Below are 18,795 nucleotides of genomic sequence, written 5' to 3' on the forward strand. Positions count from 1 at the left end.
CAGATTCCTATTCCAGAATCAAACTCCTTCCCATAACGACATGAAGACTCCGTTTGCAAGGACCTCTGTATTTTTTCCTTATAGTTTACCTAATTAAGATTTACTTTGTGAAAGAAAAAGTGAAAAAAGCTGAAGTCAGGTGTGGGATAAACAAGGCACAAGAGAAGAACCTGCATGAAGTGCAAAGCACAGCTATGTGGGAGGCAGTTCCCTTAGCCCAGGATCGGGGTTTAATTACTGGAGAAGTAGGGTAGGAAAATCCATGACCGGAGCAGGAAAAGACCGGCTGGGAGGAAGCCCCTGCTTCTGCTCTGCCATCCCCAAGCCAGGGACAGAGCAACGTGCGGCACAGCTGAACGGAGCCTCTTGATTTTCCGGCATCCTGGCACTGGTACACACTGGTACACTCATACATCCTGCTACGCACCGCGCCTGGTGCCAGTGCTTCCACCCGCCGTCGGAGCAGGCGCGCGGGGGCAGAGCGAGGTTGGTGCTGGACACGGGGCTCAGGCCGGCGGCGCGGGAGCTGCCCGCAGGGGCAGAGCAGCCGGTGCCTGCTGCCCGCACAGCCGGCCGGCTCGCCCGGCACCGCCAGCCACGGCTTCGGTGCTACGCTGGGCACTACCCGGATAACTTGAGACCAACCTCCCACCACCTTTTACAAGCTCTACTCATTCCAATTGCTTGCACTCAGCAGCAACTGCAGGCACCCTGGCAGAGCAGCGCCCTGCCGTGCTCGGGGCTGTGTACACGCCGTGCAGGTTGCCCCATGCTGCTGAACTTCAAATGCAACGTAGGTGACAATTAAGTCAGGTCCGGTTCAGCGGAGAGCACAGGCAGTCTGTGTTTGCAGACTCCATCTCCTGGACAGAACCACAGACACTGCACAGCTGATGATGTACTCACAGAAATGATGTTTTTAAATCCCCAAACCCAAAGTCACCGTGTGAGACGGCATGGTGCTGGAGGGAGGGAGATCCCATGCAGAAGCGTATGCGTTCCATCCACCTCTGTGTCTCTTTTCTTTATCCATCTGATGCTCATGAACTCTCCTGTCTCGGTCCTCATCAGAGGAGGGACTCGGGCAGCCCGTCGGACTGCTCTCCATCTCTGCTCAGATTGCTTGTGCAGCAAAACCATACAAACCATTAAACCACAGACTCCTATTTTTTAAAAAAATGGAGTGGTCTTTTCTGCTGACAGAAGCTGAATAAAAAGCAAAAATGGTATCAAGGGCTACACACTCCTACACTTCAAGACAGCCACTGTGGTGAGGCACTACCGTGTTTTAGAATTCACAGTCATGGCACCAGTTTGCAGCCTCTACATTTGACGCTCATCCAGAAAACTGACATATTTCCCAGTCTGGAAACAACAGCTGGAGATCTTTACTCTGTTGTGTTTTTTTTTTTTTTTTTTTGTTGGTTTGTTTGTTTGTTTGTTTGTTTTTTGCTTTGTTTTGGCTTTTTAAACCAGGTTACATATAGAGGTAGTATTTTTGTTCAAGTACTTGAACTACTGTGGAATACAGTTATATTCGTAACTCAGTCCAATCTCCTCATAGAAGATCCTGATTTTCAGATGGGACAAAGAGTAATGAAACAACAGGCACCAGAAGCCTGAGTCTGAAAACAAGCCAGAAGCTAAACCAAGGAGCCGTATCCAAAAGGGACACCCGTAAGCACTAGAGGACATTAAAAAATGACACATTAGTAATATCAGAATATTGAAATGCCATATGTAGCCTATTCAAGAGCAACTGAACCTGTATTTCCTCGATAAAACAACAAAATATAAAGTTAACTGCATCGCAAAAATGTCCCTTATTACTTTAATGTACTAGTATATTGCTTAATGAAAGTTCTTAATTGTAATACAATTAATTACATACACAGAGTCCCCAATTACATTTTCCAATAAGACATTGGCTTTGGTACAGGTCTAAAGGCACTAAACCAATTTTAATATATTAAGACCAATTTCTCTTGAATACTAATTACTATCTAATGATAAAATGAGAAAGAGGAACTTTCCAGAAGTAAGATGGTAAGAATAAAACTAAATTAGCCATGAATAGTTTGCTACTACACATAAAAGCATTTCGCATTACAAAGTGCAGGCTTTTAGTGTAAAGATAAATCTTAGTGTGAGTTAAAAAGTTCTGCATACTGGAAACAGTTTATTAGTTTGAATGCCATTAGTAAATGCTGGGTAGATAGGGGTTTTCTCCATACATATTTCTTAATAATGGAAAGTTTTCTGTTTCATTTAATACTCTGAAATAGAAACTTTCTATTTGCCCAAAGGAAACTGGCAGCTATTTTACTAGCAGATGTTTGGCATCATACATATATATATTTATAAATGAATATGTGACTATGAAGAACACATTTAAAAATAATAGCTGTTATAACAGAGTTTTTCCTGACTGGCACATCTAAGCTAAAAATATTTGAAATAAAAACAAAATGCACAAAATGGCTATTTCATTTTGATGTTAGGATCTTCAAGCTATTAGTTTATTAATAGTGCGCAACTGTCAATATTTCTATTCTAATGCCATGCCAACTATGAAATTCAATTTCTTATTGTGTATTGGGGGAACCAGGCGCTGCACAATGCATGAATTATGGCTGATGGTACGCACCGTGCTGTCCTTGGGCAGCTCTGTGTGCAGAGAGTTAACTGCGTGGGTGTCTCACATATCTCCCCGAGCGGGGACAATGGAAGATCACTTTAAATTTACCCACATTTTGGGGGAGAAACTACAAGCAGAAGATTTCTCCTGCATTCCTTGTTCGAGTTTGGTGTCAATTCAGAAAACATTCAGTAACAGAACAGCAGAAAAGAGACAGATTTCACGTAAGCATTTATTATTTTGCCTAGATTACTGTCAGCCTTGAACAAACTGCAGCAGTGACTTGCTCTTGAACTCTACAGAGGCAAAGTGTCTGTTCTGCCTTCGCTTTGCCATGTTCCAGGCGCTGGCTGACAAACAGGAGACCCATAAATGGGACAAAAAGCCACCACCTCCCAACGTGATGCCACTGCAGCAGGGGAGGATGGTGGCTGCAGCAGCAGCGGGAGCATGGGGAGCTCCGGGGAGCTCCCGGGGTCCAGCCCAGGGCCTTCCCCTTCGGGGGAATCACCGTCCTAGCGGGGGCTCCAGACCACGCTCTTAGATGGGCACGGTCAATTTGCTTAAGGAGGGCCAGGAAGGCTCACGAATCGAGAGTACTTTCGACTTGACAGCCTCAGGGATCTATCCTACACCTTTCCCCGTTCCGTTCTGCTGAGCATCCTGCTCTTGTGTCCCCTCGCCTAGGAGGGAAGAGGAGCAGTCGCTGCACAAGGACTTCAGGGAAAGGGAAAAGCGTTCCCCCGACATTTCGACTGACGTTTATTTTGTGACCAGGCCTCTGAGGCTCTCCTGGAGCAGTTGCTACTGATGCAGAGCAGACCGAATGCCTCCTGCTAAACCTCTTACAAACTTAGGACAGATTTACTGTAACAGTGCAACCTGAACCTAGTCACTCACGAGCGCTAGATACAGCTACAAGCCACAGCAGGGATTCCTCCACAGATGATGAAAATATGTTAAAAATGCAGTATATACAATATACTTTTAATTACAGAGCCTGGCTTAAAAAAAATGTTATTTTTAATCAACACATGCAAAACCTATGAAAGTATGACTAGTATGCATCTTTTCATAGATTAAAAATCAATACAAAAATAATAGCCAGGATGCAGACGTCGGTGAATTCTGGCTTGTGGAAGAGTGCAACTTGATTAGCGAGGTTAAAATTGCTCCATTTCCTCAAGCACAGCACCCCTGCCACCTTCTGCCGCGGTCTCTCCTGCAGTTTCTTAGAATCATTTCATGAAGGAACGAACCAGGAGCATCAAGAATATTTTGGGAGCAAGTCCCACTCCACAGAGAACGGCAGCCCAAACTGCGAGCGCTTAATCTCAGCTCCAGCACTGACGTACGGCCAGCGAGCTCGCGGCAGCCGCGCCTCCCCTCTGCTATTCCTTACATGGCAGCAGAGTCTACTGCTCGCCACCGGAATGAGGAGGTACTTTGGGGAGGCTCTGCTGTCATTCTGGATAAAATACAAAATGCTATAGCCAAAAAGCATAAACAGAAAGGTCTAATCTTTGTAAGGAAAGAAAAAAACCTCTTCTGCTACTTGAAACGGGCTCTTACTATGATTGTTTGCAGCAAACGCTCTTGAGCATGGTCTTGGCTGAAAGCATGAATGCTACCGGTTTCCTCATTAGTACAATCAACATTTTTATAGCTGGATTAAAATGGAATGAAAAAAAACCCCAAAGTGAGAGCACGACTGTTAGAAAGAAGGAAGGATGGACCAAAATGCTATGGAGGACAAACACAAATCAATGTTAATTTTTTTTTAAAGTTTCATATAATTCCTTGTAAAAAAATAAATCGGGGAATAACATTAGGACCATTAAAATTGTAACAGAATAAAAATATTTGAGCATAGCTGGTGAGACGGTTATTTGTCTAGCACTTTAAAAATCATCAGACTGCTGTGGCTGTACCTGCATGGTTAATTTCTTTAAATTCTATTAGAAATAATCAGTGCCTCTAACAACCGTATCGACATGGCAAAATAGGCTGCAGACCAATCACGTTATTCACTAAGCAATGCCCGCAACAGAAAAAGTTTTGTATTTCCAGTGTTTTTCAGGGTTGGTCATAACTTTACAGAGCAGAGTTTAACAGAAAAAAGATTAATCAGGAAGCGATAAACAGGATGCAGACTATTTACTAGAAGGTACGAAATCCATCATTTCCCTCTGGAGTATTGTTTTGGCACAACTGAAAGTGCCTCAGGAAAGAGTCTCATCAAAACTTACTTGCCCAGACAGTACAGCTTGTATTCCAAAATACATAACTTATGTGAGTTTAAGCAATTTACAAGAGCAAAAGTGAAAAGGGGAAACATACTGTTCTCCCGGACAAGGCAGAATTCCAAAGTGCTCTGGCTCTCCAAGGTACAGTCTAAATCTACTGGGACATTAGGTTCACTCTGCTTCTCCAGCCGATACTGAGGACCTGAAACATAAAGTAACTTGTAAAATCATCTGTTTTCTAGCAAAGTGATGGCTTATCACGTTCAACTAACATGAGATTACTCGTAGCCCAGAAGTAAGGCAGGTAGATGTTTATGTTTCAAAGCTCTTTGCCAAAGGGAAGGGCCCTATCATAAAAAGGTGGAGGATGGTGTGCAAGGAAACAACATATGCCAGCCATCTTCAGCTGTCTAACACTCCCTGACAAACTCCTGTCCAACATTTCTGCATTACTACCACACCAGATGAGGCTGTATTAAATACCCTGCCCGCGCTGCAAGGCAGGGGTACTGCCTGTTGTAGGAAACATCTGCTCAGACCTTGGTGTACATCTACGTTGCATTACTTGGGCATCTTTCCTGACGTGAAAAAACACAATGTGTTTGCTCCCCTTCGCTCTGCCCTCTCTGAGGCTCTTCACAGACTGCAGACAGGCTGCTTGAACGTCCCCCCGGCTGCTGTTTGCGGGGGGACGAGCCGCCTCCCGCGCCGCTCGGGGCTGCAGCACGCCGCAGTCCGGCCCCGCCAGGCAGGAGCTGCCCTGCCTACCCGAGTGCGTTGGGAGGAAAGCCTGCTTCCTCAGCACAGGCTCAACACACGCGGACACACGCTCTCCGCAGGTACGGAAAGCCAAGGAAAGCCGGGCTGCGCAGGTGAGGCTGCCGCAGTCGCGGCAGCGTCTGCACAGAGCACTGAGCAGTATCTGGGAAGGAAAGCAACCCTTCCTTTATGAATTGCGTTTTGTGAAAACCAGCTCCCTGACACCAAATTTGGCTATTTCTACCTCTGCCAACGGTGCCTTTCTCAAAAGGCTGCCCTTCGGCAGCGCGGGGTGAGGATCGCCTTACACATCGGCAGTGGTCGGCGCTGTTTTCCAGACTGACTCGAGATACCGTGCCGGCTGGAGTTCGGCATCAACCAGCAGCTCAACAGCTCCAAGGAGCAGAAAGAGTCATCGAGAGACAGATTTTATCTTTTTCCAGAGATCTGTACACTGTTAACATTGAACTGCATCAAACATAAGCGCGTACAGATGCTGTTGCTTCATATGAATTATTTTCATATACACTGCATTTAACTGTAGATCTTCAAGATTCAGGTGCCAACTGCCTTCTTCTCAAACCAAATCACTGCAGGAAAGATACTACTTAAACTGTTTTCCAACTACAGAAAATGTATTAAAAATTGTTTTTACAAAAATTAGGCCACTTTTTTCTAAAAATCTTTTAGTTGAATGGATCCTTGAACTATACACCTTAACTGGAATCAAAAAAGAACACAGTAACACCATTCCAGGTGAAACCCTGTAAGCCAGCTCCAGGCCTGCTGTCCGATCAGCCGGCGGGAGGGACGCGACGGGCCGAGAGGTGTGGCTGGGGCAAGCCAGGCTCCAGGGGGCCCCGGGCAGAAGAAAGCCACTTCCAAAGGCGGGAGCTGGCGGAGGCAGACGCGCTCCCGTCCTCGCTGCACCCCCATGCAGCGCAGGGCCGATCTCCCCTCCTGCTCACATGAAGTTCTCAGCTGCTTAATTTCTGTATAATCCAGTAAAATAATGCTAAACAGATATTTAAAAAAAACTTTAAGTGATGCAAAGCACCTTTAACCAGGTCTTAATGTAACAAAAAAAACTAGAACTGAAATAACGAAATCTATTCCCTCTTTATCAGTACTTAAAATATTTCTGAATGTTTCCTGACTTTGAATTATGATAGTATATGATGAAATATTTAAAACATATAAAAAAATTAAGTATTTTAGCCTCAGATGGCATGCCTAAGAAATGGAATTTGTTAGCCAATTAATTTTAAATTTACTACAGCAGAATTTCAATTACAGCTTCTCATTTCATCTCCCCAGAAGCTATGTGAAGCGCTCGCTGCACGGCCCAAGCGCGTTCTGCTCCCGAAGTGGAACATTATTTCTCCGTAAAACGGAGCCCCCTCGTTCCCGGTGACTCTCAGAGCAGAGACAGAGCCAGGCTGTTTGCAGGCCGCAGGAGGAAAGCACAACTGCTCCCTCCACGCCCAGCGCCATCAGCAGCCGCACGTGTAGCTGGTCGCAGCGTTTACAGAACAAACTGCGCTCGAGAAACAGCAGAGACGTCTCATACCAGCGCAAACAGCAGAAAGGCAAATACATACAGCACCATCATTTCTCCTCTCCCAGCTACTGGAAATGTGATTAAAAATTTAAAATAAATTAAATAAACAGAGGCCTGGCTTGTTAGGCAGAAGCAAAATACACTGAATTGAAACAAATATCAAAGTGGTAAATCAATTTGTATTTAAAAACTGGTGCAGGTTTAAAAACAGAATCAGCAACAGCAAAACCTGCTTGCTTTGTCCGTTTGTAAGAAGTGCCTTCCAGAGGTTCCCAAACCACATCCAAAGGCTGAACGACAGCCAGCAGAACTGTTGGTTCCCATCTGAACGCCTGTGTTCTTGGTACCTGGTACCAAATCCCAAACTCCACGCGCTCCTGCCACAGACGGAGCCTTGTGCCTCCACCAGCGCCACAGCCCACGATCACTGGGACCAGGGCCTGCTGACGCCAGCGCCCATCGCTGTGTCCCAGCTCCCTGGTTCTTCATTACAGCCTCTCTCCCACTCCCACCCCAAAAACATTCAAAGTCAGAGCAGAGGAAGAAGTGAAGTTAGCCCCTCTTGGAACCATTAACGGCGGGACAGGCCTCCCTGAGCATGGCTCCGCTCCCGCCCAGCCTCGCCTGGCACCTCCACGGGTGCCCTCCAGGGTGGACGCACCCAGAACATGTGTGCAGTGAGCCAAGCAGGTCTATTCCATAAAACACATTTTGAGGTATTATACCTTCACCACTAAATAATTTCTGTTCATACCATTTTCTTTCATAGGCTCAGTGCTGCACGAGAGCTGCAGCAGGGGACTGGCACTGAACCACAGGCTGCGCTCTCCAGCACAGGGGGATGGACTCGCCCCTGTGTTTCTGAGACGGTGGGATGGGGCAAAAGGACAGACAGCAATGCTACCAAAGCCTTAAAGTCAGCAGAGAATCATATGCACACAGCGACAAGGGGCCAAGGTTAAAAGTGGGAGCTTGGCAGTGGTTTACCCTCCCTCTGCGTGGATCCCATTCCACCAGCTGGATCCACTCAAAAGAACATCACCCGTCTCAGAAACAATCCCCACACTGCTGAATGAGCTTCCCGCCACGCTGCGGAGAGCCATCGGTGATCGTAACCTTCAACACCGCCATGCCAATGTCAAAGAGGATTTTTATCTGCAGCAACTTGAGAATCCTGTGATCAGGTAAATTGTTTTATCCAGTTTGTGTCATGACTGTCTGCTAATAAAGCAATGAAATAGAGCTACAGGTCGGAAACCAAGGCAACCTTCCATATGAGTAACTCCTTTAAAACAGAAAATACTAAGAAATTCATAAAAACGTGTAAATGGATTTTTAGAGAGTATCTACTCTTAAATAATATATTTTAAATATCTTTACACATTTACACAACCTCTGCTTCACAACAGATGAAAAATGTTAGGCTGATTCTGCGGAGGAGTTTTACTACCAGACTTCTCTCACAAGTTCAAATGATGTCATTGTAGTAGAAATATTAGGTAATTTAATGGTCTCCTAACAGAATACTGCTCTGGGAATTTCAACAAAATTTCAAGTGGTAATACCAAAGCTGGATTTTATGGATTTCTGTAATCTGATGCAAACGCTCTGCGCAGTTGTAAAATAAACCTTTAAAACCCTGGCACGTAGCTGTCCTGGCCCGCGACCCAGGCAGAGCTCCCCCGCTGATGCAGGGCCCGCTGCTCCGGCACGTCCCGCGCCCGGGGGCTGCAGCCCGGGGCTCTCGCACGGCGCTGCTCGCTGGAGCAAGGCGGAGAGTAAACCACGCGTATTATATTCCACCACCAAGCTGGGAGCAAGTACATTAAAATGGAAGTTGCGAGGGCAAAATACCCAGAAGACAAAGCCAATGAATAGAAACCCCTCTTCTAGTTCTGTAATTTTGTCACAAATTCTTGGAGAGCGAGAAACCGTTGCTGGGTTAAAGCAAGCAGGGCTGGAGAAAAAAGCGTTCATGTGTCTGGAGAGGAAGGAGGGAACCAAGGCAGCAGTCTGAAACGAGCCACAGAACGGTGAAAGAGAAGTGGCTGTACCTTCAAGAGAATTCTTTTTGGCCAAAAACCAGCAGAGATTTGTTTGGGGCCCCAGAGGCACCCCCGGCCTCCCCGGGAGGGTGGGAGAGCCGGGCCCCTTCTCCGCCAGATCTGGTGGCCTGAGGCATTGGGTCTTCCCCATTCTTGGGCCACGCTCCTGGTAAAGCGTCCCCGCATGCAGGAGCGAGTGCCTAAACCACACGCAGCAAATACTACCGGCAACAGCAATTTCTCTCTTCTAGACTCGTTTTGGTGTAGTGACAGACCAGCACCTGGTCAACAGACGGAGGTGCTCACTCCCAGGGCCGCGCTCGCACGCCTCACCTGCGGAGCTGGTCCTCCGTAACACATGTCCCTTCCACTAAAATCCCCATTTAACCATCCACACCACGGTTTCTGCCTACAGATATCCATTGTACTTCGTTATTTCAAGATACCCCGTTAAACAGAGAAAGGTTTATCAGGAATTAATAACAAAGAAACAGCCCCCAGTACTACACCCACAGCTTCCCTATGGCACAACACAAAGGTGCCCCAGGAAGGATCCCACCGCATAATCAAATTAAGCAGCTCTCTTACAGAAGGCGAATGGCCATCCGCATAACAACAAACCAATTCTGTTGCCATTTAAGCTGCAAAGCCTTCAGAATGGGGTTTTGAAAGCATGACCCATCAGTTCTAATTTTTAAAACTTATCCTTTCAGTCAAGACTAGAAAAAGGCCCATTCCAACTTTTATCTTCACTACAAAGTGCTGTTATCTTGGGCTGATGTCAGGAGCTCTATCTCTCTTTCTGCTGACAAGCAGAGACGAGAGAGATAAGATTGGGAACGAATCTCACTTCTCTGAGTAAATAAATAATCAATACTCATCTAAATGTAAATGAGAAAGTATCCCCCTCTGATAACAGGGCTCTTATCAAACAGCCAATTTTCTACAGACATTTGGCCTCAACCAAATCACCATCATTCAGCCCCAGCCTAATGGCTAAAAATCGTAACTAAATTGAACCGATCACCAGAGATCAACTAAGTTCAGCCATGACTACTACAGGTTCAAATGTTTGGAATGCAATTTTTCCCCCATTAACTTTCAATAGCAATGAAGAATACCTCGGTCAGGGGGTGAATCTGCACAATAAACAAACACGAACACTTAAAAAGAGAATGAGGCTTTAAACAAAACCCCAAACGAAACCCACCTCCATCTCCAAATAGTTAATAGGGCAAAATGCGGATTACAGAAAGACTTACCTCAAAATTTAATATTTGTGGAGTTGTCAAACCTAAACTAAAAAAACAGTATAAACAAAAAACCCCAAATGGTTTAGAACGGAACCTATATTTTAGTGTTAGTCTCTGCAACAGACAACATCGCTATGTCCTATTTATCCCTTACCTTTACCTCCCTCTCAAGAGCTCCTATAATTCTCACAAGAGCCCCAGTTCCAGCTATGCTCTTTGTCAGCTGCTTCTGCTCCCTTTATGGTCCATGCATTTGTTCAAAATACCTCTGAATTTCTGATTTCCATAACATTGACTTCCAGAATTTACTGCACTGTGTGAGAAAAAGTATTCCCTTTTGTTTCAAAAGCCACTGCCAACCCACCGCTTTTGGGGCAGGCAGCTCTCGTCTTGCGTGGTAAAACCCTCCCAATTTACCGCCTCTGCCACGTGCACTTCGCAGACCGCTCCTGTCTTTTCCAAACTAGAAAAGATCTTCTCTGCTCCGCGTTTCACACGTCTGATCCGTTTTTGCACTCATCCACTTCTGTATCTTTTTACTTCTATATTATCCTTTTTGAGATAAAACATAACAATTAAGATGTGGGCGCATCATGATTTATGGACTGGCATAGTAATGCTTTCTGTTTTGTTCTCTGCTCCTTTCCTGATTTCTGATGTTCAATCTGTCTTTCTGACTGCTCCTAAGCACCGAGCTGAAATGTTCAGAGAACTACCCATGACGACTCCGGGATACTTTTCTTGACTGATGGAAGGTAATTAGAGCCCATCATTGTATACATATAGTTAGGGTTGCTTTTCACCATGTATATTATTTTGCACTCATTGACACTGAATTCCCTCTCTCATTTTATTGTCCTGTCACTCAGCATTGTGAGATACCTCTGCAGTGCTTCACAGACAGCTTTTATTTGCACTATTCTTACTTCTTTTGTATCAACAGCACATTTTGTCACATCAGCATTCACATCCTTTTCCATGCCCCACATTAACGAAACAATGCAGGTTCTACCAGTTCCACTGGAACTCCACCAGTAACCTAGTTACTAATAACGGAGGGCCATTATTCCTATTCTTTGTTTCCTGTCTTTTAATCAATTATTAATCCATGTGAGGATCCTCCTTCTCATCCTGTGACAGCTTAATTGCTTTATGAGCCTTTGTCAAATCTTTTTTGGAAATCTAAGCATGCTATATAAAACACATCATCCTTATTCAGATGGTCTCCGGCTTCCTCAAAGACGGCTCACCGGCACAACCTGCTCTACAAAAGCCGTGCCGATTTTTTTCCTCAGTATATTGCATTTGCCCGCATGTCATCTATTAATTCTGCTCTTTGCTACAGTTTCGTTTTACGATTCTGCAGTTCGCCTGGTAAGGAAGCCAAGGTACACCGGTCTCTCCTTGAACTCCTTCAACAAACACTTGCCACCATCCACACCCGAGAGAGCAGCAGATACGAGGGACATATTATACATCAGATTTAGCAGTACAGCATCTTCCTATCTGACCTCTACCAAATCTCTCAGTGACTACTGTCTGTTCATGGTGGCTTGTTACTGTTCGTGGATCAGTTTTACAACTTACTCTCCTGGCACAGCTCCTCAGACGACTCTCTACAGAACGGCTCTGGTGCGAGAACACCTTCAGCCTCCCAGCGCAAGAGCTGCTGAGGCCTGCGGCAGAAAGGGGTCCGCACCCTGCCGCATTTCAGCAGAACAGTAAAACTCGTCTGCTTTTACAGCAGATGAAGACCTGTCCCCAGTGAGCCAGCAAGCGCTATGCCAGGAGCTGAGACCACCTGAACGTCCGTGGTGATGAACGGCGTGATATTTTGGCCCGTCACCCAAAACAACTGCAGAAGTTTATACGGTGCTGTAGGAGGATTTCCATGCCTCTGTACAGCCAGCCCCCGTCCCCGTCGCACTCCCTCGCCCGCCGCTCCCGCAGCCCGGGCGGCCCTCGCACGAGGGCCAGCGCTGCTGCACGGGACGAGCAGCGCAGGCGCGGCGGCGGCGGTCGCGTCACACCAACTCGCGCTCGCTGGGAGGAAAGCGTGGGAGCACGCTGTCGCCGCAGCACTGCCGGGCACGCGGGACCTCGAGCGCTCCTGTGTGTACAGCTGTAATTCCAAAATAACACATGAAAAATCAGAAATGTAAAGACAGTTAGGCAGTCATCGCCTAATAGCCAAGGCAGTAGATGCCAGGCAGAAAGCGAATAAGCAAAAGTGAGCATGAGCTATGTTTCAGGCTCTGTCCGCGTACAGAAGTAAGACAGGAAAGCAATCAAAAGAAAATAGTTGATAAACATTTAATGTTGATGTCTGCGATACTTTCCTATTTCAAGTTTCTCCTTTCACAAGGATACATGATTTATTGCTTCACTGCTCCAACCCTAGGTTTTGAAAGTGTGATTTCTTTTGAGTTTAAACTATATTTATATTTATTTTTTTGTTATCACTTTTTTATTATTGCTATAGAAAATATTTGCTGGAAATATGTTGCAGCTATTACAAGGTCATAAAAAAGAGGAGGTTTATGTATTTCTATCATTTCAAATAGTCTGTCAGAAAGTATCAGTCGCGCTAAGTGTAAGACTACTGGATTCCAGCTTTCCCTCTGCCAGCACATGGGCAGCATATGGAAGAATTAAAATAGCTCAGCGTGGATGCTCCGTGGGTGCTGGCTGGGAGCACGCGAACCGAGGCACCGCATCGTCCTCGGGAGGTGCTCCCTGGGGCCCGCTCCGCCCCGGGAGAGGCAGGGGTGAGGACCAGCCTTCCCAGCAACGCCGGACGCCGACCCGGGGCCAGACGATGAATACTGGGCAAGGATTACGAACAAAAGAGGACTGAAGAAGGAGAGAGATCGATACGCTGCGGCGAGCACAGAGACCGGGAACAGAGAGAGGTCTCAGGCCTCCTTCTGCAGGGTTTTTCTTACACCATGACAGAAGGGGCAAGGATTCCATTGTGTGCTTGGCAATGACAATAAAACAACAGAAAATATGTAAACAGTTTGAGAGGAAATAGCTGTAAAGCCAGAATGTTTACATCTCAAATCCTACTGCTATGAGGACATCTTAAATCTGTTTATCTGTTAAAAATCCCCAAAGCCCCTCCACACCTCTGAAGTAGAATAAAGATTTTATCATTACAAATGCAAATACCGGTTAATAAATAAAGATATTTTAATAGTGAAAACAAACTTTTAACATTAGGCACAAGCATGAGACCTTTTTTTTTTTAGTCCAATCTGTTTTTTCTTAACTTGCACTGTTGTGACATTACTGAATTTTACATACAGATATCTGCTGCTCTCCACAGAAATACAGATGGTTTTCGTAGAAATAAACAGTCATTTATATGAAACAATTGTAAAATAGTTTATGGAAACCAGTGGTGTAATGCATTCAAATAAATGCCAGGACCGGCTGATGGAGAGCCAAGGTGTTAAATCACACTGCTTAAGAATTCAGCTGTGGGAAACAGATAGTAAATCCAGAGTGACAGAATTTCCAGTGATGGCAAAGGTTTCTGACATCTAGTCCAATACACAAAAACTACAGCAGTTCAAACCCATTTTACTTAACGCTACCTTGACAACCAGTGAAATTAAAGAATTTAGTCAAAAGCCCCTTAAAAAGAAACAAACGCTTCATTTATGTATTGCTTCTTTGTAGAATAGAAAACATGCAGCATAACTAGCAGCAAACCACTTTGCAGAATATTAACAAAAGTGCTTTATTTAATTGCTACTAGAGACTTTTATTCTTTTTGCATTAGCAAGATATAGCTCTAAATAAAGCCGAAAGGAGAAAGAAATCATCGTGTTTGATCTACAGTGTAACGTACCTAGAGCAGAAATACAATATACAGATTTCTTTTTAATCACAAATTTAAGAGACGATGTCGGGGCCAGCAGCTGTGCGGGCGGCCGGCAGGGCAGCACACAGAGCTGGCCCACCCCACCGCCCTTCCGCAGCCTGCCCCCTGCGAGGGCTCCGCCGTGGCCGTCCCGCAAGCCCGGCTCAGCGGGTCGTTCCTGACGCAGAGCAACGCGGGGTCTCTGCCTCACTGACCCGGGTCGCAAAGGGGAAAGGTGCTCTGCCCCGGCTACAGACGGACAAGTAGCAGCATTGCAGCACGGGGCACTGCAACCCCCCGCGGGCGGGTGTCAGGCTTCACGGAAAACTAGCTGGAGGGAGACGGTCCCGTGAAGGTACCTGGTCTATCGGTTGTACCTTCTTTCATCAGAGTGGATAAAATAAACAAAAAAGTCTCTGTCATCCAAACACCGAACTGTGGAATTCAAAATGTCACATAAATTACAGCTTTATTACCAATCCAGAAGAACCAATAAATGTATGATTTCAATACCAACAGCTCTAAAATAGACTCAGTTCAATATTTCACTTTCATTTCAGAGGCCAGACATGAAAAATTTTCCTCAACCATTCAGGCTGATGTCCAGAATCCCATCGGCCCAAAGGCACAGGACTAACGAGCTATTTCAGTTCTGACAAACTATTCACAAACTTTATTCCCAATGAGGTGTTCCACGTACGCCAACAGCCCCGTCCCCCCGTCCCGTCAGCGTCTGCTCAGCATCAGCAGGCTGGTGAGAAGGAGCTGGCTGAAATAAATTATTACCGCCGCAAAACAGAGATGGAGTTTGTAGGCAGAAGGAAACCGTTTCAAGCAGCCTCTGTCACGGCCTCTCCACACAGAGGGGCTCACCCTGCACACCACCAATCCTGCCCAGGAAAATCTGATACGAAACCAAGAAGCGAGCAATCCTTCCTCTTTCCCTAACACACACGGTGGCGAACCCGAACGCAACCCCGGGAACGTGGGGCGGAGGGTGCTGCGCAGGGGGGGTAAGGAACGCCACAGCCCGGCGGGAGCGAGGACACCGGCTCCTTACCGCTGCTGCACGGGACCGGCGGAATGGGGAGAAAGCTGGGACGACTGGGGCTACACGCTTCACTCACGCCCTTTTTTCCTGCATTGCCTCTTTGGTGAAAGGGGGGCAGCAAGCAGGAGTCTTGACCAAGGATCTACAAATACTTACGTTCTTTTAAATTTAAACCCTGCTAATATAAACAGCTTAATGCAAGGAAAACCAGGATTTCTGAAGTATTTCCAGGTACAGCCATTCATAACTGGGGGCACAAGACTCTGCAGGGATGCTATAATCATCCAAAACAAAGCGCTGAAAGCCAGAGAAATTCAGAACTACCATTAAGCAGAAAAGCACGCATGTAAACACGAGGAAACAGAAATTAATTGGCTTTTCACTGTCACAGATGCTGGGGCTTCCATCTCTAAGAGTCAGAGCAAACATACGCATCGCCTACTCTAACATATTTACTTTTAAATTTAAACTCCTCAGTTACCATCATTCAATGACAGTATCAAACTTTAATGACAGTTTATTCTAATTGTGGCTCATCTCTTAAAAATGCTTTAATCAGAGGGCTGTGGTTTTACATAGTTTCTTTTATCTTCCCAATTCTCCTCTTTTATATATATAAATAAATACATATATATATATGCAATAAAAACACACCCCTCCCCCCTTTCCAGCCATTTCTTTTTGTCCCATTGCCCCGTCTACAAGGCGGGGAAGAGGAAGCAAAACCCAAGCCAGACCTACAGCTCTTCCAGCAGCCGAGGAGCGGGATGCTCCGTTTCCAGCCGCCCCAGCCCCAAGGCTGATGCTGTGGTGCCCACCAGCCGTGCGGGACGCTGGCCTGCGGCAGGAAGGGGTTCGATGGTTCTTTCCTGGCCCGAACACCTACAGCCCGTTAGCTCCTCCTCTCCTGCACTTTCCAACACCCCAGTAACCCCCACTGTGAACTGGGAGAAAAGGCACCATCCAAAAGATGCTCAGAATTAGCACTTTTCCCCATACTTTGTCTTCTCCTGCCGCTCGCAACCACCCCCTCGGAAAGGAGAGCCACCACCCCTGCTCCAAAGGGCGGCTGCAGCTCCGGGTGCCCGGGGGACAGGGACACCCTGCCCTGAGCCAGGCAGGGTCCTGGGGGCGCGGAGATGGGCCCCCCAGCAGACTCCGCTCCTGCTGAGAGCATGGGCTCACAGCAAGGTCCCTTAGGAACTCCCTGCAGCCGGGCACTGGAGTCTCAGTGCTCTGATGAAAGAAAAACATTTACTGATGGAGAAAAACAAGCAAATGTTTCACTAATGCCAACAGCAATCTCAAGGCAACCAACACATACGAGTCCAATGAGTTCAATCTATTCAGGAACTTACAAGAGTTGTATTCTGTTTTGGGGATCGTTAGGGATATTTTTAAAAGTCACAGTGTTACACTTCTTTAAAGACCTAATTTTCAGTAATTTAGAAATGAAAATGGAGAAGTGTACGTAATAGGAAGCAGATTCTGGATTTGGAGTCTAAAGCGTAGTTTCAGGGGAGCCATTCTGCACGTGCAACAGAGACTCCGGGCCCTCGCTCTAGGTACCAGATTCGCTGAGGACCCCACAGAAATGTATTTGCCTTCACAACTGAAGACGACCTGCTCCACGGAGGGAGCAAACCTGCCTGTTATAAATGGCTCCAGCTTCACTGCCAGCCTCCCCTGCCTGCAGCCCCCACTGCGCTCCAGCGCTGCCGCCCCGAGCCGCTCGCCTCCCTCTCCGGCCACGGGGACTCGGAGCCGTCGTGCCCCTTCCTGGCGCTTTGGGAACGCCAGGTCTCCTTAGCATCTGCGGGAGGCAGGAGCAAGACAAATCAAACACGGCACCACACCATTGAGACCGAGGGTTTACAAACACAACTGCTGAGATACTCCAGGAATAGGAAAATCGTGGGACAGGTTTAAACGAAAGCCTTCAGCGCGATTTCCCTTGGGCCTGGCGGGGTGCTTGACAATAAGTGGTTTTTCACACAAACAGTGTCTTTGCATTGCCGTTTTCGCTTATGTCCCCTGTAAGTTTCGAATAAAATGTGTTTACAAACAGTTTCAGAAGCATGTTTAAGACAAGAAATTTGTCATTAAAAGTGGTGCTGAGACTGAGATGTTAGAAAGTGAGTTTTCACACAAAACTCAGATCTCTCTTCCCGAGTTGCTTTCCGAATGGAAGATGAGCCTCATGCAGCGCTCTTTATTCTGAGCTTCTGTTCTCCAAGTTCTGAAGGATAACTGAACAGCTTTGTGTGAACAAATCCGAAACACAGGAATAACAAACTGTTCCAAAGCATGGTTTTGTAAGAGATTGCGCTCTGAGTTACCTGGTGATGGAGCAGATTATTTTAACTAGCCTTTGCAGCTATAATTCCTTTGATTCTGTTGCAGAGACTAAAATATGATATGGAGACTTTTATTTTCATGTCCTATCCCTGTTTCTTGAATTTTGCTCTTTCCTTATTATTCAGCCTCCTGTGGCAGTGAGACAATACTCTTAGCCAGACTAGCAAGATTATTTTCGACTATTTTTGGTCACTTTACACATTTTAAAGAATGCAAAAAGCACTAGCTGACAGCTGTTAGGGACTTGAATGTTATTGTAAAGCAGCTGTTTTCATTTATAGAAAAAGTATTAGTCTTTCTCCAAACTGAACAGAATACTAAGTTAATAACTCCCACTCTAACCTACGGAAAATACAGGTCATGTCTGTGAAATGTTGGCAGAAGGTATTGTTTATAACAATTAAACTTGTATAGCATTTTGTTCTTAAAAGGATTGAGCAGTTCTGGTTCGGGGATGTTTGCAGTTTGAAGCAGCTATTAAATAATAATCAGTAGCATGTTCACCCTGCAAAGAATTTCTACTTAAAATCAGACAAGATTAATCAGACAAGGCTTCTCTGTTCACAAGAAATTTCAAATGAAGAGAGGCTGACATGGACCAGAAACAGGCAGGATTATTCTAACGTTTCAACATTTAACGTTGTTTAGTTTTGTCTCTCGTTTCCTTCTAAGAACATTCAGTTTTTATATACTGACATCAATGCTTAATTTGTTTGAAAACAAAGCCTCTGTACACATTCTCTCTGCATTCTTATTTACTTTACATTAGTATTTATAGCCCATTCAGTCAAGCTCCGGAGGAAAAGGCAACCGGCATCCCAGAGAATATATTTGTTGAAGAGCAAAAGGAATGAGACAGCTCAAAGGCGAGGAAGATCACTTTCAAGTGTACATACAGTTCCTGCACATATTTAATTTGAGAATCACTATGGCATCAAGATACACAAGGTATCAAGAATGAAGTCATCATCCTTCTTATGTTCTTGAAATTGTAAGCCACGCAAACGTATTTTATA

General features: G+C 45.7%; 1 protein-coding gene across 9 annotated transcripts in view; it reads right to left on the reverse strand.

Moving 5' to 3' along the window:
• MAPKAP1 (MAPK associated protein 1) overlaps window positions 1–18,795 on the reverse strand; it is a 107,605-nt gene that overhangs the window by 22,809 nt on the left and 66,001 nt on the right. For 8 of the 9 annotated variants that reach the window (XR_015703784.1, XM_087753375.1, XM_087753377.1 and 5 more), the window contains one exon: window positions 4,979–5,086. The exons of the other annotated variant lie outside the window; for it this stretch is intronic. Coding sequence is in view for 7 of the 8 variants with exons in the window: in XM_087753375.1 (XP_087609501.1) it covers window positions 4,979–5,086 (108 nt within the window). In the remaining variant the exon portion in view is untranslated. The remainder of the gene's footprint in view (window positions 1–4,978; window positions 5,087–18,795) is intronic. 9 annotated transcript variants of the gene reach the window in all.

Source organism: Nipponia nippon, unplaced genomic scaffold, assembly GCF_047370975.1.
Source record: "Nipponia nippon isolate SJK-2023a ecotype South Korea unplaced genomic scaffold, ASM4737097v1 scaffold_16, whole genome shotgun sequence".
In the NCBI taxonomy this organism is placed as follows: domain Eukaryota; kingdom Metazoa; phylum Chordata; class Aves; order Pelecaniformes; family Threskiornithidae; genus Nipponia; species Nipponia nippon.